This window comes from Colias eurytheme, chromosome 24 (assembly GCF_061535395.1).
Source record: "Colias eurytheme isolate Ceu_HAF_F1 chromosome 24, ilColEury1 Martin Lab GWU primary, whole genome shotgun sequence".
Classification (NCBI taxonomy): Eukaryota; Metazoa; Arthropoda; class Insecta; order Lepidoptera; family Pieridae; genus Colias; species Colias eurytheme.
In genome coordinates this window covers 2,999,713-3,025,459 of record NC_143003.1, presented here as the reverse complement: position 1 = coordinate 3,025,459, position 25,747 = coordinate 2,999,713, and the positions used below count along the sequence as shown (strand labels likewise).

Here is a 25,747-nt window from a genome sequence, read left to right as displayed (position 1 = left end):
ATTTTTCAGTTATCCCACTTTTGCGGTTTATGGGCTTCAAAATTATAATTTAATTTTTTGTGAAGTATGTTTAATGCCTGGGAAAAATTTAATTATGAAATTGAGTAAATTTATAATATATTTTGTAACTTTTGTGAACATTACGAAATATTTTTGGTTACGAATTCGATTTACTTTTCACATAATCGGATGCCTATTTATCTGTATACTGCATTACGCTCGTGGATTCGCCCGCTTAACCTCAAACTGACAAATTATTAACTAAAACCTTCCCCTGGGAATCACTCTATATATATTAGAAAAACGTATCAAAATCCATTACGTAGTTTTTAGTCATATAGGGACAGACAGACAGAGAGCGGAAAGCAACTTCGTATAGACTATGTAATGATAAACTATGTCGTCTGCATGCTAATCCTAATTAGCTATAGAATGGCTGTAGCGATTATAATTAGGTTACCTAATCCCTAACCGTTACAGGCTTCATTTCTATTATACCTACACATAAATTTCGATCAAATGTATCTTACGTTCGATTGAAAGCTTTAAAAGAGATAATAATATTGTCTTTTGATGTTTTAAGCAAGGATTTTTGTGAGTAATGCTAAATATCTAGGTATTATCCATATAGTTTCTCTTTCTATAAAATTGGTATTAACTTTTCATCAGGTTTTATGTAAATAAGTATTTAGCTCAAATGGTGCATACGTTGACCCAAAGACCCGTATTACAAGGCTTCTTTAAGCCCTAGAAAGAAACATATAGCGTAGTCTTTGACCAGTTCATAGTCATCGACAGGAAGGGTTTAACGGGAAAGTTAATATTAAATACATTTTTATAAAAGAAAGAGTTGACAGCAAGTATTGGTATTGTGATAGTTTTTTTGCTTTTAATTGTGCAAAGCTTTTCGTTATTGTATAAACTCGAATTTTTTGCAAATTTTATTACTGCTTCGCTCCTATTGGTTAACTATAAAATATCACAGCGGTAGTTTCTGAGATTAGTCAAACACACAAAATTACAAATCAAAAATTTATTTGGCTTTTAATGTAAAAAATATAAGATCAGTTTCTAAGTTAAAAATATTCGTGTTTTATAGCTCCTCATAATAAATTCTTGTCTTTATTTAATATAAAAGGGTGAAAATAAAACGAAATTGAGTAACGGAAAATAAAATTTATTTTATCTACGTCCTCTTAACAATATTTGTGCTTTCAATAACAATGATCTTATTTGTTTAAAGTTTCATTCACAACTTTGCATCTGTTCGCAGCCGCCATTACTGCTCCGATGATTGCTGATCGGAAACCTGTAAATAAAAAAGTTACATGAATATTCTTAATAGTTAATAAGCTTTCAGTGCATTATAACATAGATACAATATCTCGTTTTAAATTTTTCTAAATATATGTATATTGTATAACTATACTGAATCCTATCTATGATTGACATAGAGGTAGATTCTACACAAAAACGGACTCTATACATTTTATTTCATTATCTGTATTAAGTTTTTAATATTTATACCACTTCTAAACAAGTTATACTGCAGAAGATTATAAAAACTCGAGTCAGGATGCGCTTTTATTATATTTTGCATTCATGTGCAATTTAGAGGTACATACATTTTAAAATTACATACGGTTACGGAATACGGTTTACGAGCTTTTGCCACTTACAGAAACACATTTTGCTTTAGCAATGCCTTACAGACCATTTTTTTTAAGTGGGGAAATCTTCCAAAGACAACGACGGCCCCCGGGGAAGGAGCTGTGGGTTATGTCGGATTCTTACCGACTAAAACCCCACTGTGTTCCGTCGAGCCGCTTTAATGATGGTTGGAATTCTTCTGCGACAGACCTAGATAGTTCTCACCTCAATGCTTAAAATATATTTACTCCCTACACACATATAACCGAATAAAAAGGGCATTACATACTATTAAAGAACCAGCAATTTGATTTTCAAGACAAAAGACGCGGGTTCGAGAACCGCATCGTGATCGATGTTTTTGTACATATTTTCAAATATTTATAATTTAATCTATACTAATACATATTATAAAGCTGAGGAGTTTGTTTGTTTGTTTGAACGCGCTAATCTCAGCCCATTGCCCATTTAACGAGGAAGGCTATATATTATCACGAGTACGACCAACAGGAGCGGAGGGAGGGAGGATAAAACCGCGGGGCACAGCTAGTTTAATCCTATAAAACTAAAAATATCAAATAGTTGTCTCTTCCTTTTTTATGTCAAACAGGCAATCGAGTTGATAGTTCACTTGATGGTAAACTAAAATATTTTTTTTCTAACAAAACTCACCATTCTGTTCCAGATGATACGTGCCCTCAGCCGTGGACCCTCCAGGGGAAGTGACATTATCCTTCATAGGCGCTGGATGCCCTCCATCCTTCAGCATGGCAGCTGACCCCAGGGTGGTCTGTGTCGCGAGACGTAAGGCCAGGTCGCGGGGCAGACCGCAGCGGACACCGCCGTCCGCTAGAGATTCTATTAGCATGTAGATCTGAAAAAAAATAGTATATACATAGTTATTCATATCTAATTTTCTAAACATATTTTATTAATAAATTATTTTAAAAAAATGTTTTTTTTTTTTACAAAAGTAACAATTATCTGATATAATTCAAATAAATAAATAAATAATGGTTAAAATGTGTATAGCAGAATAAGTGTAAAAAAAATTGTGCAATTGGTTTTTAAACTATGAATGCTTTTCTTTTTCCTTTTCAAGATAACACTTACAAATGTTTATGACCATGTATATAACAAGAAATGCCAGGTAGAGCATTAATATTAGCTTTCCACTTTGCTTGGCTTTGTATAAAACCTAATAACTAAAACATTTCTCGGGAATCACTCTATCTACTAAAAAAGCCGTATCAAAGTTCGTTTCGCAGTTATAAAGATTTAATAATGGGACGGACAGATAGCGATAACTACTTTGTTTCATACTGTGTAATGATAAAGTATTTACTAAATATTATATTACATTATAGCTATGTACCTAATTAAGTTTCTATGTAGAGACAATGCAATTTGCAGCAGTGGCAGGTGTAGAATGGTACAACGATTGACTTAAAACCTTTAAATAATTCTTAGAAATTGCAATGCGAGCTTTTGATTACATGTAATTAAAGAGCAAAACATTGGTATAAATTATAGGTTCGTCAAAAAACTTACAATTGTTACTGTAATCGTTTTACTACAAAATACGTACGGAGTACCTAACCTACCTACTCTTTCATGAAAAAAAAAAACTACTGGATTTGGATGAAACTTTAAATTTATATACGACAGAATTATACATGAGCTATAGAAAAGGCACAGCTAGCAAAAATTAATACTACTATCATATTATCCTATCATACCAATATTATAAATGAAGTTTGTGAGGATGGATGTGTATGTGTGTGTTTGTTACTCTTTCACGCAAATACTACTGAACCGAATACAATGAAATTAAGAATACATATAGAGGGTAACTTGGATTAAAACATAGGATAGGTTTTATTCCGGAAATCCCACGGGAACGTGCACTATGCGGGTTTTTCTTTGCGAAGCGAAGCCGCGGGCGGAAAGCTTTAATAAAAAAAAAATGAAAAATTTATTTATTAGTTTCAAAAAATGTACAAAAGTACTTACATAAGCCGGCCCACTGCCACTCAAAGCGGTCACAGCATCCATCTGGTACTCCGGCACCTCATCACAAGTGCCCACAGCCTTGAACAGCTCTGTAGTGACCTTGGCATCATCAGCTGTAGCCCTGGAACCCCTGCTGAAGGCAGCAGCACCTTGCTTGACTAGTGCTGGGGTGTTGGGCATCACTCGTATTACACGAGCTTCGGGGGGGAGCACCTGGAAATACATTGAGGTATTATAGAGAGGACACCACGAACAAAATCTCAACACCTCTGCGTCAACTTCGATCCAAAATCACTTTTAAACAAAAGTTAAAGCATCTACTTCTGGCAGAACAGTAGTTACTGCATAGTATTTAAAGCACCAATCAACCAATCAACACCGCATCTCTTTATTTATTTATTTATTTATTTATTACATACATCTCTTATCATTTAAATGCATATTCATATTTATTTATTTATTAATATCTATTATTTGTATTAGTTATGTATTTATTATTTATTTTATTATTGTAGCAAATCAGTGGAAAGTCGAAAGAACACCCTCCATTCGGTCTTGACAGAATACCAGCGCTGTAGTCGCAGCTTGCTGCGATTATGGCAGAAAGCTGAGTCAAGACCCTTTTCTGGAAATGCAGTGCACACACAGTACCAGATTCTCAACAAACATGGCGTCTAATTTATGTCTAATTTTATTATGTATCGTACTTTCTTTCTTCTTCTATTTTGTGTTTTCTTCTTGTGTGTGTACCTTTTTCTAGAAATAAATGTTTTTTCTTTCTTTCTTCTTTCTTTCAAAATCTGTGCGACAAGCACGGCGGCGCGGCGCGGCTAGTGAGTCGTACACTTTGTAGATATTCTGCCTCTTATTACTTATAAATGAAAACGAATCAATGTAACAAATAAATATTGTTTATCTTATTAAAAAAATATGAATAAACTTATCAATTAAAACCAATCAACGTAACAATTAATAATTAATATTGGTTTGAGACGATTAACTCTAACTCGTGTTACAAAGAGTGCAGTAGTGATGCCCTCTCTAGTACGTAGTACATAGTAACTCAATGTGGAAATATAATAATCATTATTATACTATACTAGCTTTGTGTACGCAGCTTCACCCGTTTATGATATAGGTATGTACTAGACAAGAACCACTCTATCCATTTCAAAAAACTTCATCTAAGATCAACTTATTGATTTTAAAACCGCATCTTGTTTCAAAAGGGCTAACGAAATAAATTGCTCTGGATATTTTCTTAAATCTTTATATTTTTTATAAAAAGAAACAGTCACTAAGTTAATGCAATATTTGTGATTTTTTCTTTATTGTTTCCTTTTTCTGCTGGGTACTTAGTATTATAGCAAAGCAAGCAAAACACATAAGCAACACCTTTTAATATTAAAAAAATTGGTTGTTTGTAAAGTAGGTTTACGATCGAGATGTTTACGTGATAACATAATGCAGTGGCAGCGCTTGAGATGAGACGGGAGATCGGTCCGTCTCTCTCTCGTTATACCTGCGATCGCGCTCGTGAGGTTTTGGTGTGACACAAGTTTCTGAACATGTCACCCGACTAAAACGATTTTAAAAACGTTATCACGTTAATATTTTTAACGAAGTGTATGTATCGGCTTCGCAATTTACATTTAAAAAATTGTTCTTAGATTTCATAATTATAATATCTTCTTAACTACAATATATTACAGATAATTTTAATTTAATCAGCCTTTATGTTTCCTTACACTTAATTTTATCCTCACCTTTTCAATACTAGCTATCGATACACCCATAGCAACTGAGATGAACAGCTTATTCTTCGAAGCCTGCAGATCCCTGATCTCCTTCAGCGCTGGACCAACTACATCTGGCTTCACGGACACTATGACTACTTCTGATCGCTCGACCACTGGTTTGTTCTCGAAGAGGGCTGTTGCGCCTAGACCCTGGAAAAAATAGTTTCTAGTAAGATGGAATCTTATATATAAAAATCAATCGCAAAATGTGTTGGTAAGCGCATAACTCGAGAACGGCTGAACCGATTTCGATAATTCTTTTTTTATTATATTCCTTGAAGTACGAGGATGGTTTTTATGTAGAGAAAACTTAAATATGTACCACGGGCGAAGCCGGGGCGGACCGCTAGTGATAAATAACTATAAGAATTTAATTGAAATTAATGTACGTGTAAATGCCTAATGGGAAATTTATGTTTGTTCAATATAAAACTACAGAGTGAGTAGTAAGCTACAGCAATTTTTCCTGTATTGTTTAATTGTATTGTTCTGTTTGTTTTGCTACAACTTGTTTCCATATTATTTTCCGTTACTACAAATTTTTTTAGCAGGATAGAGTAAAGATCACGGGCGAAGTCACGGGAAATAGCTAATGTAGTGTTTAAAATCTCTACACCGTAACCATAATTACTACTACTTAATCCATCTAAAACACAGACAATTATCATTGGGAGTGCGTCATACGTGTCAAGGATTGATTGGGCAACTCTTCCGGATGTTTTGTTGGATGGCATACAGATCGGTTACAGTACCCACGTTAAAAACTTGGGTATTTTAATGGATCAGACCCTGTCGTGGGATGTTCATCTGAAGGAGGTTAGTAGGAAGGTGTTTGCTTCCGCTAGCTCACTTCGGCGCCTGCGCAACTTTCTGCCTATCCCAACAAAAATAATGCTAGCTCATTCCCTTCTCCTTTCCCACCTTGATTATGCTGATTCCTCCTACCTTGATCTTTCCGAAGTCCAGTTGAGTCGACTTGAACGCCTTCAGAATTTTTGCATTCGCTTTATCTTTGGCTTGCGTAAGTGTGACCACGTGTCAGACTATCGCAAAAAACTCAACTGGCTTCCCATCCGCTTCCGCCGTAACTCCCACATCCTTCATCTTCTTTTCTCTGTCCTGTTTGATCCTAAAGCTCCTCACTATCTCAAAGATAAATTTGATTTCTTTACCTCTCCTTTCCCTCGTCCTTCCAAAACTTTACTTTTGCGTGTCCCTGTCACGAACACCAAATTTTATGGTCATTCCTTTGCTGTTCGTGCTGCCAAACTCTGGAATGAACTTCCACTAGAAGTACGTCAAGCGCAATCCTTAAGGAGTTTTAAACACCTTCTTAAATCACACTATCTTTCTCTTGCTTAGCTCCTTCCTCTATTTCCTTACCTCATTTTCGTCTTTGTTATATACCTACTACTATATACTTGTTCTATATGTTATATTTATTTAATATTTATAATTATATTTTCTCTCTCTCTTCTATGTATTTTTTGTATGTGATATATATTATATACATTGAATATTTATAATTATTCTTTCTTTCTCCCTAACGCCTTATTTTTTTGCTCACCCACCTCCTTTTAACGTCTATCCTTACATATTACCTACTTACGGTGGCCTGGAAGAGATCGCTACCTAGCGATAAGGCCACCGTTTGTACACTTTGTTTTCCTCTTACCTGTACTTTATGTGTCTCTATTTCTTTTGTGTGTGCAATAAATAATTAAATAAATAAATAATTACAACTAGAAACTTTATTGATACGAAATGTTAAATAAAATTGCATAATTTACATGTCTACGTTAGTCCTGTTTGTGACCTTTGTTTCCACGTTTCAAGGTTCACACCGAGTTCAATCAATACAGCCAGCCAGCTTTAATATTTGCGATCTTTACAGTTTCTCTACTTCCTTTTCAAATAGATTATAAGAAATGTATTTAAACTTAAATAAACTACTTTATTTTATTTATTTTAATAAAATCAGTTCAGCTGTTATTGAGTTTTATTTTTAGTATTTTTTACCTATATTACCTATAATTCGAGGTGAATCTGTAATTTTTGAAGAAATTTGTACAATTAGTGCTAGGCACTAAATAATGATAGATGGATAGAGTCAAAAAACTTAATCGGATATTTCAAATTTTACATATATGAATTTATAAGGGAATCTATACTTAATTTTATGTAACTGAAGAGTTTGTTTGAAACGCTAATCTCAGGAACTACTGGTTCGTCTTGAAGAATAATTTCGGTGTTAGATAGCCCGTTTATCGAGAAAGGCTTATATCATCACGCTAAGACCAACAGGAGCGGAGCAATGCGGGTAAAACCGCGGGGCACAGCTAGTTTATTATAAAAATGTCATATTCGCAATAATAATGTTCGCATAAAGTCTTCGTTACTCCAATATGAAGATATTTATTATTTATACAACAATCACGAATGTAAATAATACTTTATCTAAACACGCTAGAATATCAAATGAGAGCACACAAAGTCAAGGATTTGTGACGCAAAATGATATCTCTGTATCAATAATTGTTTATAATTATACTATAGGTACTAGCTGCGCTCCGCGGTTTCACCCGCGTGGCTCCGCTCCTGTTGGTCTTAGCGTGATGATATATGGGTGATTATACAAAAATGGGGTAACTCGATGTCATCAGCCAATTTAAACAAAGTCTTATTATATTTTATTCAAATAACAATCTATTTTAAAACAATGAAGCGTCCTTTATTTGGTCACTCAATTTCACTTCTTTATTTAAAATACAAATGAATAAAAATAATAAATTAATACCTCAAACGTCAGTACTTTGGCATGTCACAACTCCGAAAACCAACAATCAAGTGACTATCGTTTAAACATTATCATCGATTTAAGAAAACTTACTAATTCACTACAATCTTTGATGTACATAGTATTATATACTACAACTTTCATAACGCAATGTTTTCCATTTTATTTAAAAAATAAAATTAAACTTTGTCATCGTTTTCACTAGTCAGTCCGTTGTGTGTTTTTTAAATTCGAAATTCTCGCTAAATATCACCAAGTCGAGGTCAAATCCCTGTCTAAGTATTAATGTTGGTAATGAAGTTACTTGTGCACCGCATATTTTGACGGCCGTCATAACTGTACCAGCGCTAGGGTTGTGTTTGTCCTCTAAAATCTTGCTGCGCCAGTCAACATTTCAGTCCTATGGTGAGTCGTTATTTTATTGTTAATCCGATTTTTATTTTCATTTATAAATGGTTGACTATGATTTGTAAAAATATAGTTTGTTGATATTAGAAATTAGGCAAAAAAACCTAATTTGTGATTATAACCTCATATTAAGTCCCTTTTCATCAATCCGCTGGCATCAGTCCTTTGTCAGATATCGCGCCAGAGGACTGACGGGGCCCCATAGTACTGATGACTCTATCATTTTTGAGAACTTTTATCTTGATTGCTATTGGTATAAGCATTTCTATATTATATTTCAGTTAAAAACATCATGCGCCACGCTAAAAGAAACTGAATTTGACTAGGGAAGAAACATTTAAAAAAGAGTAGCAAAGAAAAGAGCTATTGAAACAAACTACTAATAATTTTATTAAAAAGATCTTATTTTGTTTTAATTATTGATTTTGATGCTTTCAGGGCATAGCTTTTTATATTTATCAGATAAATACGTATACGTATAATACTGTGAAGTAAAATTACCTCAAAATAACATAAAAGTTAGTTAATATACTTAATGACATTATAAAAATGTCAAGGGGCTCTTATGAAAACTCAGATGAGACTTTCATTCGAGCCTTTGGTTTTTAATTTTATAATAATTAGTACTTTTAACATAAATATTGGTAGATTTTTAGGGCTCCGAACCTCAAAAGGAAAAAACAGAACCCTTATAGGATCACTTTGTTGTCCGTTTGTCTGTTAAGACGTTTTTTTGGAACGCGTGGAGGTATCAATCTGAAATTTATATTGGATACTCAAGATTAAGAACCCTTGGGGCTGTAAAAAAATCAAACTTATAACGCAACGCAATCAAAAGATACCTACATCCGTTAATACTGCAAATTTCCACAAAATTCAATATTCGCAAGGGAATAAAAAAACACACAGGATGCTTGCCGTGTATACAGTCTACTATAGTTTACTTCTACTCGGTAAATAGCAACGTCTTATAACACAGATAAAGGAAAAATTGCTAAAAGTGTAAATTTTAAGTTACAAACATAATAAACAATAGGTTTGTTAGGAGTCCAACTCGCACTTGGCCGTTTTTTTGTTTCTATTGTTTGTGAATTACTTAAAATATCAAGTAAAACTAATTCAAAGTAGTAAAAGTTAAGTAAGAGAGTAAGAATATTCACGTTGCGTTAAATGTCAGAAGGCTGTTTTGAAAATTGAGACATTGTTTTTCCCAGTATCACATATTATTAATTATCATTTTTAAACATGTTAAGTACGTAAAAGACATGTGCCATTATTAAAACTGAGAGATTTGTAGTAATTTTCATTGAATTTCTTTAAGAATATTACAAGTTATAGTTTTTTATCAGTACCATGCTAGCCTCGTCAGTCCCCTGGAGGCCAAATCCAGAAAATTTAAAATATCTCACAATCTATTTAAAAAAGTGGCTGGCCCGATTTGGAACAATATATTCATTAGATTAGCTATCATATACACCCTAATTTGTAACAATCTGATATAAAAAATATAGTAAACAAAATATCCTCAAAAGTTACCCCATTTTTGTATAATGACCCATATAGCCTCTATCCTTCCTCGATGAATAGGTTATTTAACACCGAAAGAATTTTTCAAATCGGACCAGTAGTTCCTGAGATCAGCGCGTTCAAACAAACAAGCTCTTCAGCTTTATAATATTAGTATAGATATTATGAACGAATTGCGCTACTAACAACTAAGGAATAAAATGTGCTAGTTGCTCTACCTTCTACTATTTTAGATAACTTATAAAATACTTATATTTGATTCACAAAGATTGCCTACTAAATTTTTTATAAAATAAATCTAAGTAGTACAAGCCATTTCTAATGGCCCGGGTTAAATAAATAAGTTCACCTACTGACTTGCTAGTGAAAAAATAATTAACGCAATAGACATATTATTTTTTTGTATTTGAAATAAATCGTAACAATATCTCTAATAAAATCGTAACAATATCTATTCTATACATATAATAAATCTGTAGAAGGGTCAATTCTGTACATTGAAAATATTGAAAAAATAAATAGCAGGGGATGTTACTGGATCGATACCAAACCCAAATATGTGATTAAAAAAATTTTTGTCTGTCTGTCTGTCTGTCTGTATGTGAAGACATCACATGAAAACTAACGGTTCGATTTCGATGAAACTTGGTATAATTATACCTTATTATCCTGGGCGTAGGGCGTATTCAGAAAGAAAGCTTGAAACTTATAAGCGCTTATAAGCGCTTATCGGCGCTTATAAGCGCTGGTAACCCGCGCAGGAAAATATATGAACATGCGCTTATAAGCGCTGATCGGCGCCGACAAGTTTGTTGAAACTTGTTGAAACTTGTTGGGTTTTCAAGCTTTCTTTCTGAATACGCCCTAAAATAGGATACTTTTTATCCTGGAAAAATACATAGAAAAAAAATAATCTTAATTTTTCAGTTTTATCCATAGACGTTGTTCTGTAGAACCGCGAACACACGTTGGGTATTATTATAGGCATAGCCGTATTTGGGTCCAATAGATATTTATAAGATGTTATTGTCAGAGTTACTCAAAATGGAGAAATAAACCATCCACGCGAAGACCCACATCCGCGCGGACGGAGTCGCGGGCGGAAGCTAGTCTCTAATATAATCTATACCTATTTCAATAATAATACCTTAAAAGCCTCAGCACTGGCCAAATCCGCAGGATGTACGCTAGCTGTGATTTCATCTGGTTTTGCTAATCCTGGAATTACAAACGGGGGGATAATTATTTGATAACGGCAAAATGTCGGATTGAATTCAACGCCATCTAGTGTTTAATGTAGGAAAGCTTTTCTTGTACTGTCTAGTAAATTCAAAAATTCATTCTTGGTGTACTTAAAATACTTAACTATTTGCAAAATATGCATGCTTGTAAAAATGTTTAATATCAAAAGTGTTTGGTGTACATTACTTAGAAATAACCTTGTAAAACTTATAGATTTGTGTAGAAACATACTTTGTTTTCATTTAAATTGTATTTCAAAGAATAGAAATACATTTTGAAATTAAATGTTGCAGCTGAATTAATTTATTCATTACTTAGAAGTAATTGATAGATCAATTAACAGGAACTAGGGCGGTAGGGCCAAATTCATTATTTACTTAAATGATTAAAAAACTGATACCAATATTTAAAATGTCTAATTCATACCTATGAATGTAGGTAAATGAAAATGTAAATTAATATTAGTTAAGTTAGTAATATAGTTTTTAGTTAATAAAAGATATTTCACTTTCATTCAATTTACCTGCAGATATAAATCCATTGGCCAGCGCAAACGCCAATCTGCCGCCTCCAATAAATCCGATCTTCATGGCTTCTTGTAATGATACTGAAAATAATATGATAATAATTAATTACCTAATTTAAATTGTTGCTATAATAACAGAAATCGGACGTTTTTATCATATAGAGATAATATAGACTGATATAGATAGCTTAACAAATAGCTTGAAATGATTTAATATTTTTGAACAAATTGCTTTTCTTAGATTTTTTACAGAATAAACGTTTCGATTTTAAATTACAATATCATGGAAGTGTTTTCTTTTTATCCCTTTTTTATTATTCAAAAAAAATCGTATTCAAGCCAACAAAAATTTTCCCCTTAAACCTGTAGGTTTTCTACCTTTACCTACTTCTATTCACAGTGTAACAAAAACTTAAAATTCTACATTAAATAAATAAATAATATGAAACTTACTCCAAAATAACTAAATATCTTGCACGATGCTACTCGTATAATGCAAGGTACTACATAAATACTAAAAATCTTCTTCTATTATTCCCTTATCTAACGACTTTTATCATATTATTACGCGTCTTAGAAAGTAATCTTCTGTGATTATCTTGTAAATAAATCAAATATTATAATAGTAAAAAGATTTAGTATAAAATATATTTATAGGTACCTAGTAATAGGACAGATTTTTTATATTCCAATGAATGATAAATTACTAGTGTATTACTTTGCTGTCTCAACTCTTTGTAACTTACCAATTCATATATTTTGACAAGGATTTTGACAATTCAAAAAATTTATTCACTCGCCCAGAATTACATGATAACCTCATTATACTTATGATCTATAATTTAATTCAAATGTACGTATATTTTAATTACTTATTACATAGTTAATAATAACTTATTTTATCTTGTAAGTCATATTAAAATCTGCATTAAAGAGGTTCATTGTTCAATTCTAAGGAAATTTTAATCGATTATCAAAATATAAAATGATGATACTTGCATCTACTTTTACGATTAATAAATGAATGAATACATCATAATTATTGCCTATCGGCCTGCTAGTAATTTTCTGTAACTTCACGATTAAATTCTTCCTTTTAAACTAAGTTAAAAAGTAAACGGATAAATTATAATTGTAGTCTTAGTAATAATTTAAAACATGTTATTGATAAACAAACACACACAAACTGTTAAAATTGTTCCTTAAATTAATTGTTGTATAAGACTAAGAGTAATAATTTAATACATGTTATTGATAAACAAACACACACAACCTGTTAAAATTGTTCCTTAGGAAAATCTTTTGCCAAAATTATAAATGTAATGAATAAATTGGTAGTTACATACACTAAAACTAATATTGCTTACTTATAGATAATACTAGCGACCCGCCCCGGCTTCGCACGGGTGCAATGCTGATACTAAATACACTACAGAAAAACTGTGAACGTTGTATATAAAAACATAGCGGCCCGCTCCGGCTTCGCACGGGTATAAAATAGATAGCCGGGCGGCCGGCCGGTACCGCCGCAAACGCTACGTCCCGCAATATTTAAATCTGTAATATCTTCGAAAATATTCACTTAAATCATACGGTGTAAAGCGCCATATAGATCTATATTAAATGAACAATGTATTCAAGGTATTTCATTCGTTAAGGATTAATGCTGTATTGGTTAAAATCGCTTCGAAAATTAGCCATTATTTGTCGTAAAAAGTAAATGACAAAAAAACGTTATTGTGGGTTATCCATAAGAGATAGACATATACCATCGCGGACTTTTCTGTAGACCTTTTCAATGTGTATAATACCACAGTATTACCATTATTTCCTACAGTAGTGCGACGAATGTACTTGTGCAGAGAAACGGAGGGGAACTGGCGGGGGTCGGGCGACGCGGGCCGCGTAAAGCGAACACGCTTAGTTTGCTTTACCTAGTGCGAAAGGATGACGCAGTCGTATTTTTTGTGTAATAATTTTATATACATAGGTACTTACATATTCTATTATGGCGCGCACAAACTGTTCGGTTTACGGATGTAAATCTACATTGAAATCCCAGAAGGAAACAATATTTCAGAAAGATTGTATTAATTGTATCTGTTGAATTAAAATCAAAGCTATATATATATATATATGTTGTCCTCATTATTTTCTAATCAGATTGTACATCCCAATGCGAATGCATTACTTAGTTAAATGTTATAATATACAATTAAGAACATCCAAAAATAAAGTGTCCACGTAAATAATATTTAGCAGTGCAATATCTGTAATTATATATTTATGAACAAATAATTACATCAGATTTAATAATCGCAATTATTTTGAATATACATATGAATAAAGATTTCATCATAATATTAATAATCACAATTGTTTTATTTCCCATTTGTTGCAACCCTAGCGTATTTTCGTGTGGCAGCGTAAGTACCTACGCTGGCGGCGGCATCGCGCGACATCAAAGGCGATTCCTTACTGTAGGAAATAATGGTAATACTGTGATAATACTTAGTACATTATTTTGATAAAACTCGTAGGGTTCAGCCTGCGTTTGCAATGTAAGTGGAAAAAATGTAATTTTTTACGACATCACATTAGAAACCTCAAAAATAACAGTACTTCTCCACTATTTAATGGATGTTATAATACATATAAACCTTCCTCTTGAATTAAAAAAAACCGCATCAAAATCCGTTGCGTAGTTTCAAAGATTTAAGCGTACAAAGGGACATAGGGACATAGGGACAGAGAAAGCGACTTTGTTTTATACTATGTAGTGATTGGCACAGATATTGACTCCAGTCAAGTAGTAGCAGTATATTATTATTGAAGTGAAACTTCTTTTGGGGTTGGAAAAAAATTTAGTGTAACATTTATCGTTACGCGTGACATTTTTCCGTTACGTGCCATTTTTTTCTCATCCCTACCACGCGTGATTCGACGTATAAATTCTGTAAAGTTGCACATAGAATATTATTTTTTGAAAAATAAGGTCATAAAGAAGTTTCACTTCTTACGTGTGTACACTAGTACACGCACACATTTTTTAGCCTGTGGTAGTAGGTACCACAGGTACCTATAACATCGTAAGTTAACAAACAAAATACGTTTCTATACTATATTTTGAGTTCAAACCGAATTTACCAGAAATTTTCATTCAAAATAAGAGCACAAATTCGTCAAACAAATTGCGTAAATAATCTATAAATAATAACTTACAGTGTTTGGCACTAGTTCTGATGACGAGTGTCACAAAGTGTGTGTTCGTTTAGACTGAACACTTCAAGAGGTTATCGGCTTATCAGACAATACTATATTCGTTCGATCGATTTTTTGTGTGACTATTATTTCAATGTTAGTGATTAATATTGTGATTTTTATATTTTATTTTGCAATTATGTTTTATCAGTTCCTAGTATAAACAGCTGAAGGGTTTGCTTGTTTCGCTATTCGCACTATTACAAGGAACAAATGGACAGATTAAAAAAAAATTCTCTGTTAGATGCCATGAATGTTTGATACAAAATTGATTATTTTCAACAAATTTTACTTCACAAAATTTTACTTTTATTTTAAACTAGCTTTCCGAACGCGGTTTCGCCCGCTTTGTCTAAAACCCAATAAATTATATATGACGGCGCCACCGTCGAAGCTTTAAAAAATAACGAACGGCGAACCGATATAAAGCAGCGCGCGCGCACGACTCGGGTCATTCGTTCGCCGACCGTTGCCGAGTGCACATCTATTACGAGCTTACTATAACTTATTTGTGATATTTATTTTATTAGTGGTCATAATATTGTAATACCAAGTAATTGTATTAGAAATGACTGTATTGTAAAACTGACATGATTTAAAAGAGCAACTATGGAGTTTCTTGCCGGTTCTTCTCTGTAGATACTGCATTCCGAATCGGTGGTAAATAAAGAAATGTTTGAGTTAGAGGTGTTTCTTTGCTCGATTACCCAACGCAACGCCCACAGCTTGAAAATAGATCCACATTCTACACCTTTCGCCGACATCAGAATTGGGATCAAATCGAGCAAATGAGAAAGCACGTGGCGATAACCTGGATATAATTAATGCGTGCGCTGATTAAAAGACAAAATGCCGCAACCACGTGGCACTTCGATCCAGTTTCAACGGGAAGAGGCATCCTACAGTTCTACGAGCATACGTGTCACTGAGCAGCCGGTGACAAAGGGAGAGCTCGTTATGTGCTCGTATGGACCCCGTATCATCGAGAGCAGCGCTTCATCATGACTTCACAAGTCTGGCATCGCAGCGTTATCGCAGTAGCAGTGGCGCGGGCGGTGCGCCTACAAGCCGTGTGGTTCATGGCAGAGGACCGTATGGTGTAACGAAACGACGCGTTGGCAGCTGCCACTCGGCACATGTATGAGGCTAAGTGCTGGTGAATCTGGTCAGTCGTACTATTTTTATTACTATGTTTCTGATGTTCTCTTGTAAGAAATCGGTCAGTAGATAACATTTCACTTTGAGTGTGCAATTAGATAAAGAAAGTAAGGTTTTTAAAATGTAGTAACTTATTTGAAAGAAAAAGAAATTTATTGCCAAAAACAAAATTTATCTTAAAATTAATTGAGGAAAATCGTCACAGCCTCAGCTAAATGCTGCATAAAAACAGCGCTGATTTACAGGCCGTACAGATTTTGTTAAAAGTTGTAACCTACAAGACCAGTGTATAGTTAAATCTTATTGCATTTAACTCGACTTATTCACGCAGTGATGTTATTATTAGGCCGTGCGATATTGCTTTACGGTTTTGTAGTTAGTTAAATCTTATTCCATTACATTTAGCCCATCTTAGTTACGCAGTGATAAATTATTATCAGTACCTAGGTCGTGTGACTTGTATTTCACTTATTCAGGGACACGTTTACTTGAGTAGGTAATTCACGTTATTTAAAAAAAAAAAAAACACTTCGCGGCGTAAGCACTGACTTCAAGATGAATTAAGTAACGACTTGCTTTAATGTTGGTTAGTTTGTGAGCTAACACTAAAGAAAGAAAGCGCAATAATTTGTACACTGCATCCAGATACTTCAATCGAACGTAAACAATAAACATTCACTTGTCCGTGTATCGGAACAAAAAACAGTATGCGAATTACTTTTAAATTAGTTTCTTAACAACCCGCGTTAGTTTCTTGACTACCCGCATTCATTTCTTGAACTACCTGCGTTAGTTTTTATTTAGACTATACCCTTGACAAATAGCAATTAATTGCTACACAAAGACAGCCTTATTGCCATTCGATTAAAAACGAAAAGCAATGCGTTAACTAGTGCTTAGAGGTTTAATAAACTTTTCGTAGGTTTTATTTAGGGTGATATTTGAGGTCATTTCTTTATAAAAAAAAAATAAATAAAAAAAAATATTAAGTCGTGAACAATTCACAGTATACAGTTTTTACAATATGCAGTTTTATGAAATGTGGCAGACTTAGTTTGATCGAATGAAAGATAAATCGAGGCATTTCGTTTTGAATTTTTACTTAGAAAATTTATTAAGGCCCTATTTAGGCAGTTCATAATACAATGTCACAGATAATTATCGTGTGTTCAAATAAACATCTGGCGTAAGATAAACGTTATGATTGGAGTACGGGTCTAGATTCGGTTTTAGTATGTAATTTGATTGCTTTAAAAAAAAAGAGAAAAAAAAACTCTTAACTATCCCATCAACGTAAGGGTCCGTTAAATATTACGATAGTTTAAAAAAAAAAAATAACTGAAAATAATCTCAAGGTTAATCGCGCATTTACAGTTTACATACTGTAGTCAGAATATAATGTCTGTTTAATTGAATAGAGAAAAGAAAAAAATCTATCCAGGTTTTTTGAAGGTTATTTTGTAGCTTCAAAATATAAGAACGCAAATCCTAAACGTGGAGTATTCGATAGTATAATCGATTTACATTGTGTGCATTTAATGTAATTCCTTGATAATATCTAGTTTTTGTGACAAGCTGCAGTTTGACATCAACTGAATACATCAATTAGGTAGTTGTACAGTAGTTGTTGAGCAGTACATTCTTATTACGTTGAAACTAAAATTTAGCTCAGCCCTTTTACCGTTCGATATGAGATTCACAGATGAGTTTAAGCCTACACTTATCAATTGTTTTAAGTTGAGTTTTCAAAAGTTAACATACCGTTAAGGAATTTTAACCACATTTGAGAACAAGCTTTTGCCACTTTTTGAGTTAGTCGAAATTTTGTTTTTTTGCGGTTAAGTTACGAATTATTCGTTTTAAACTTTTTAGATATTGTAATTTTTGCGCTATAGTCAATGATCATAATTAACGACAGGTAATGTCAGATTGATTTTAATTAGCTAAATTACAGAGAGCGTTTTACGACACAGCGTTTAGAAGCGAGGCAGTTAACAGTACGGCGCAGCGGTTGCGTAGCATATGGAGCAACGTAGCATCATCAGCGGCCAATGGTACGGCTCGATGACGCGATGCCACGATGACGCAGCACAAACGTTGAGGATACGGTCGCGTACCGTTTTACTGATTTGCTGCGGCAACACTCTGTTTTCAGTTTTCATAGTTGACCAGTAGCATACTGACATCTGTTTACTCGTACGCTGTACGAAGTAAATGTGTGTTGTGTCCACACAACACACATTTACGTAATATTCCAATATTACTACGGTAATGTCGTTTATTAGAAGAAAGTGATATGCTATCTGGCATGAGGTCCAGGATAGTACATGTGTGTTCTGACCGGTCAGTAGGATCGGGGCAGTGTGGAAACCCTGTAAGGTCAGTGTAGGCTGAGGCAGGATGGATGTTATTTAGACAAAAAAAAAATGAAAATGAATTATCGTAGTAATGTAGTGTGAGATATTATGGCGTACGAGGACGCAAGTATGACTGTATCGGAGATAACTTGTGTAAAAAGTTAAATAAAAGTTTGTAACGTGGATTATTGTAACGGTAATGATTTCATTGCAGGAATTGTGCGTGCTATCTGGGTTGCAGTCCACGGTAGTTGAGCCTTCATTTGTGGTGAGCGAGCGTCGTGTCTATGTTATGTGGATGTTGTTGGTGTTCTGTAAGGTCAGTATGGCCGAGCGGTATAGTTGTCTAATCCCGGGATGAAATACCGTAGTGCTGTAAAACAAGAAGGGACGTACGAGGACGTACGATTGTCAGTATGGCCGAGGAGTGGAGAGAGTGGAGAGAGTCGTGAGTTTGGATTTAATATTGTTGTGTAAAAAAAAAAGAAAAGAAGGAAAAAAAATAATCCTTAAAAAAAAAATTATGCAAAAAAATTTATGCAAAAAAAATTATTATGCAAAAAAAAATGATGCAAAAATATGATGCAAAAAGAATGATGCAAAAAGAATGATGCAAAAAGAATGATGCAAAAAAAAAGGAGAGCAAAAAGAATGGTGCAAAAAAAAAGAGAGAGCGAGTTATTGAAGGGAGTCCGGTCCAATAACTCGGCTATAGGGATTGCAGATCCGGTCTAGCACGCTATAGGGAAATCTGGTCTAGCGCAGTAAGCTAAAGAGATTTCCGGACTGGCACGCTAGAGGGAAATCTGGAGAGATTTCCGGACTGGCACGCTAGAGGGAAATCTGGAGAGATTTCCGGACTGGCACGCTAGAGGGAAATCTGGAGAGATTTCCGGACTAGCACGGTTGCTGAAGGGCTTGCCGGACCAGCACATTGTTTTAATTGTCTTGTTCCCAGGTGCTCAGAAGTCGCTCGAGGACGAGCGTATGTCAGAATGGCCGTGACGGCGCCACCGTCGAAGCTTTAAAAAATAACGAACGGCGAACCGATATAAAGCAGCGCGCGCGCACGACTCGGGTCATTCGTTCGCCGACCGTTGCCGAGTGCACATCTATTACGAGCTTACTATAACTTATTTGTGATATTTATTTTATTAGTGGTCATAATATTGTAATACCAAGTAATTGTATTAGAAATGACTGTATTGTAAAACTGACATGATTTAAAAGAGCAACTATGGAGTTTCTTGCCGGTTCTTCTCTGTAGATACTGCATTCCGAATCGGTGGTAAATAAAGAAATGTTTGAGTTAGAGGTGTTTCTTTGCTCGATTACCCAACGCAACGCCCACAGCTTGAAAATAGATCCACATTCTACACCTTTCGCCGACATATATTAAAACCTTCCTCTTCAATAACTCTATCTATTAAAAATCCGCATCAAAATACGTTGCGTAGTTTAAAAAAAAAGACGGGTTGCACTCCGGGAGTGCCGGCAGAAGTGAAAACTTGATTATTAACGTTCAGAATGTTTGATATTTTGGAATGGTATCCGTCTTACGCATGGAATATAAGGGCTAAAAAAAAAACATCCGTCAACGCTTTTTCGATCAGGCCACGTGTCCTGACGCGAGTTTAAGATTTTATACCCAACGCCGCTAAAGAAGTTTTCACTTCAAAAATGTATGCATACATAGGGACAGAGAAAGCGACTTCGTTTTATACTATGTAGTGATTTTAATAATAATAATTATTATGCACAAAATAAAAATGACGTTTAAAAAACTACAACTTTATTTCTGCTTAAATTTTTTGCCATTCAAATTTTTTATTTTAATAAGGAAATTAATTCACATCGATCGATCTATAAACATTAATTAGTAAGAAAGTTAGTTACACCGTCATAACTCAAAGTAATTAAAATTTGCATTGGAACATTTGTTTTATTTCTATTATCTGTGTAGTTAATTATGTATCGCGTTTTTATCAAAAATAGTTAGAGAAACTTTTTATACAACACCGCCCACCGTTTCAACATAATTTTGAAGAATATAAATTAATTGATAGATATAATCCATACTAATATTATAAATGCGAAAGTAACTCTATCTGTCTGTCTGTTACTCAATCACGCCTATACTACTGAACCAATTTGCATGAAATTTGGTATGGAGATATTTTGATACCCGAGAAAGGACATAGGCTACCTTTTGGACCTCTAGTAATATTATAAATGCGAAAGTGTGTTTATTCGTTTTAATGTGACAACGCCATGGGTAACTTTTGACAACGGTGAAACGACTCATACTAATGCGAATTTAACATCAGGGGAATCCGCGGGCAAAGAAAAATATATGAATATTGTTTTCAATAAAAATGATGATGATGATATTGTTCATGAAATTAATAATAATTCCATAATTCCAGGGCCCTGGTGAAAGCGCCCAATGACCGGGCGAGTTTATACGTTCGCTAGCTATGCAGATACTGCAGAGCCATTCTGCGCACGCGCGGCCTGTGGATAGAGAGCATAGCGTACGGGATGTGGGTGGGAATAGGTGGGTGGTTGGTAGTACTTTAATCAGTCGTAAAAATTTCCAATTTTAGGAAGATTAGAAAAATGATTTTAACAATAGTTAGGGAAATTTCGATTGACAGAAAAATTTCTATAAGTCAGGAAAATTTCCATAAGTCGGGAAAATTTTTATAAGCTGGAAAATTTCTATAAACAAGGAAAATTTATATACGTCAGGAAAATTTCGATAAGACAGGAAAAATTCTATCCGTCAGGAAAAATTCTATAAGCCAGGAAAATTTCTATACGTCAGGAAAATTTCTTTGCGTCGGGAAAATTTCTATAAGCCAGCAAAATTTCTATACGTCAGGAAAATTTTTATGCGCCAGGAAAAATTCTATTAGTTAGGAAAATTTCTATACGTGAGGAAAATTTCAATAAGCCAGGAAAATTTCTATCCGTCAGGAAAAATTCTATAAGCCAGGAAGTTTTCTATTAACAAGGAAAATTTCTATACGTCAGGAAATTTTGTATAAGCCAGGAAAATTTCTATACGCCAGGAAAAATCTATGTCGGGAAAATTTCTATAAGAAAGGAAAAGTTCCATAAGTCCGGAAAATTTCTATACGTCAGGAAAAATTCCATAAGTCGGGAAAATTTCTATAAGATAGGAAAATTTCCATAAGATCGGAAAATTTCTATACGTCAGGAAAAATTATATACACGAGGAAAATTCTATTAACGAGGAAAATTTCTATACGTCAGGAAAATTTATAAAGATAAGGAAAATTTGTATAAGTCAGGAAAATGTTTATTAGCCAGGAAAATTTCTACACGCCAGGAAAAATCCATAAGTTGGGATAATTTCTATAAGAAAGGAAAATTTCCATAAGTCCGGAAAATTTCTATACGTCAGGAAAAATTCCATAAGTCAGGAAAATTTCTATAAGAAAGGAAAATTTCCATAAGTTCGGAAAATTTCTATACGTCAGGAAAAAATATATGAGCCAGGAAAATTTTTATACGTCAGGAAAATTTGTATAAGTCTGGAAAAATTATATACGCCAGGAAAATTTATTTAAGTCGGGAAAAATTCTATAAGCCAGGAAAATTTCTATACGTGAGGAAAATTTCTCTTTGCCGCAAACATTTCTATAAGTCAGGAAAAATCCATAAGTCGGGAAAATCATTTTAATTGGTTCATTAGCGTTTGCGTGAAAGAGTAACAAACATCCATACATACATACTCACAAACTTTCGCATTTATAATATTAGTATGATGGATATCAAAGTAACCTTGTAGCCAATTCACTGCATGTACCATTAATAATTTTCAATTGCCACTTGTCTCATGCCGGGCAATTATAGATGTAAAACTTTTTATTACGCTTTTTATTTTATTTTATTTTTAGGTTTATGGCATTCCAATGCTTGGTAAATCCCTTCCGACTAGGGCCTTTCCGGCCTCCTCCCCTCAAGCGACAGCCCAAGCCGAGGTTCGAGATCCCCATCAAGGGGGGACGCCCTTGCGCATGTCGCTACCAGGGTGAACCTTCAGTTCACCCACGCGTCCGCATTAAAATGTAGAAGCCCTTCTGGCTAACATTGAGAGACACCACACAAAAAAAATGCTTTGTAAATATGTAATTTACTTACTAAGAATTATTACAGAACTCTTTCTTTATTCAATCAACTTACAAGTTTTTTATTTTCAATTTCGTTATTTTAACTTTATGGTATAATTGTGCGCTAAATGGTTTTTTATTATTTATTTACTTAAGTATACGTTTTGATTTTTGTGTAACTTGTAAGTAGAATGTATTTTATTAGCTCCACTCCTTTGGCTTTTTAAGTTAAGAGTACAGATTCGATTTTAATAATTTTATTTAACTATTGTGCTTATAATCAAAGTACGAGTTAGTTGGTACTTAAACAACATATAGATTATATGCATTATATAGGTTCATAATTAATATACTAGTAAGTAGTAACATATCGTTTACAAGGCCAACGTGATCTTGCGACACTGTTTACTGTAGGTACTATAAGTACCTAATTGATTCGTGCATTTCTGTATTATTTATATCAATAAATATAATTTATTCAATGCAATAAAGTAAAATAAATAAATAAAAATAAATAAATATAAGTAACGTATTGTTTTCCTTTGGTAATATCATTTGCGTTTTTCTAGGCAATTTAGAGAACTTTTCAGTAGATAAAGTTGAAGTAAAACTTGAAAATAAACCATTTAAGGTCTTAAATCTCATTGTAAGTATAAAATATAATCGTAGGTATATAAAAATTAATTAATTCAACCGAGCACGTCTCTATCTTATCGTTGGTCTTGATTTTTAAATAGTCTCTACTTATATTATTTTATCTTTGATGAAATGCATGCTGCACAAATATGTATATATTTTTTTCTTATTACCTACTGACTCGGCAATCGTTGTTCATACAGTTATAATGTAAATAATAATGTGTACCTACATATTATACCTACATATTATATATAAGTGTCGGTGTCCGATCTATTTCCACAATAAAATCAATCAAAACGGGTAGAGCTGTTTTCGTGTAATTTGGTAACAAGCACCGTGTTAAACAAATACATAAATACATTAGGAAATTTTATACCAGAGGAAAGTCTTATGATCGATATTGCTGGTAAAACATTTTTATAATAAAATGTTCAACACTTAGGTATGTTTTATATGGTAATGACATTATTAACGTATATCTATTACAAATATAAACGGTTCGTTATCTAATCTTAACTGTCCATTAGTTAAAGAGTACGGTCAACGAATGACATACCTGTATGTGAAAATTGCAAATCAATCACTTTTAGCTAAGACTTTTAGTAATTACTAAGCTAAGTACATACCTATGTATGAATAAAATTAGTACCTATTTTCTACCCATTTTGCGCTTAACCACAATAACTATGCCTTTTCCCATAAATGTATTTACCTAGGTATTATGAAAAATGAGGAAGGATAATACAAACAGTGAATACTTAATATAATAATGAATATAGTCTTAAAAACATTTTTCCATAAAACTGCGTCTTCCTCAGTTCAAAGTCATAATATTACCTATATCTGCGTGTGCATCGTAGATGCATTAGATCTTTGACCTCACGTTTTATATAAATTATTTCAGATATATTATACTGATTTTAATCAACATTAGGTAAATAAATTCTATTCCATCAAAATATATTATAATCATATTATATTGAAAATAAGAAAGGTATTGCACAAAATCTCTATTTAAATTTGCTCAACGAAGTAAAAACAGTTTTTAAAAAATCGGAAAATTTGTAAATGCTTTTACATAATAACTAATTAGGTATATGATTACAAAATTTGTAAACTAAATGCCATTTTAATAAACCAGTATCTATCGACATAAACCGTACCTATATTATATGAAAAAGCATCTAACAAGTAAATTATTAAAAAAACAAAATACCCGACTGCACACTAAAAAAAGAGTGATTGAAATGAATCTAATGATACCGCATACATATTTTTTTAAAGGGAAATTTAGAAAAAATATTATTATGTCTTTATCCCGTGGGACTTTTAGGATAAAATGTATCCTATGACACTCCCGTAATCAAGACAAATCTAACGATACCTCATACATCAAAATCCATCAAGCCGTTTAGGCTACAGGTGGTCACAAAGGAAAAGACATACATACATACTTACATACACTCGAAAAACATTACCCTCCTTCTTTGGCAGTCGGGTAAAAACAAAGCACATCTAATAATTAACACATCTAATCGAAATAACTTTCCAATACAATAATATTAAAATACAGATTAAAAATCATACTCACACTTAATCATTTTGAAAAATATTCACTATCACAGATTAAATATAAAAACTAAAAATTTGTCACTTATTCATAAATTTTTCTTGAATAATATAAATTTTTCACTTATAAATAAATATGATATAACAATAATGCATTATTTTAGTGTATACGTGCGTAATCACAGAAACACTGGATGCGTTAACGTCCACTTTACTCCCATAAAATACGATGTCATATTGGTACTGTAGGTAAAACAGTCATACGCGGAAAATTAATATTCATTTAGCTATTTATGCTGTATAATTGTGATGCTTTATCCTAGTAAATGTTTGTATGGTCATTTTAAAATTATTTACTTTGAATCGAGGAGTTTAAAACGCATTCGCTTTTATGACGATCGCATGAATTTTACTTTTCTATTTTGGAGGAAGCGTCAGCCCTCACCATCATAATAAGAATTTTAAAATGTTATAAATAGATGTTGATCTGTAGACTATAGGTGCCTAGTGCCTACTTTATAATTCAATTTGTCGCTTAATAGAATTATTATATTAACCAATAAAAAACTTTTGCAATAATTTAACTAACAACGAATAATTAAAAAGTACTTATTTCCAATGTTTTATTTTAATTAGGAGACTTATTTTATGAAATTTAAAAA

The 25,747-nt window shown here is 33.2% G+C and overlaps 1 protein-coding gene and 1 long non-coding RNA gene across 5 annotated transcripts; one reads left to right on the top strand and one right to left on the bottom strand.

The window, feature by feature from the left end:
• Window positions 1-1,161: 1,161 nt before the first annotated feature.
• Window positions 1,162-25,249, bottom strand: P5cr-2 (Pyrroline-5-carboxylate reductase-like 2). 3 transcript variants are annotated; one of them, XM_090115852.1, is made up of 7 exons: window positions 25,108-25,249; window positions 11,960-12,043; window positions 11,342-11,412; window positions 5,430-5,612; window positions 3,664-3,876; window positions 2,323-2,524; window positions 1,162-1,309 (listed from the first exon to the last, which is right to left on the bottom strand). In XM_090115852.1, exons 1-7 carry the CDS (start codon window positions 25,115-25,117, stop codon window positions 1,230-1,232), a joined length of 843 nt encoding a protein of 280 aa, XP_089971978.1. In that variant the 5' UTR covers window positions 25,118-25,249; the 3' UTR covers window positions 1,162-1,229. The 3 variants fall into 3 exon arrangements, with proteins under 3 accessions (XP_089971978.1, XP_089971979.1, XP_089971981.1); XM_090115853.1 differs by lacking the exon at window positions 25,108-25,249 and adding an exon at window positions 15,185-15,255; XM_090115855.1 differs by lacking the exon at window positions 25,108-25,249 and adding an exon at window positions 12,416-12,476.
• On the top strand, window positions 18,207-20,050 carry LOC149897904 (uncharacterized). Of its 2 annotated transcripts, XR_016458114.1 has the most exons (3): window positions 18,207-18,435; window positions 18,953-19,057; window positions 19,697-20,050. It is a non-coding gene; the product is annotated as an uncharacterized LOC149897904 (long non-coding RNA). The 2 variants fall into 2 exon arrangements; XR_016458113.1 differs by lacking the exon at window positions 18,207-18,435 and having other exon boundaries at window positions 18,911-19,057.
• Window positions 25,250-25,747: the final 498 nt, after the last annotated feature.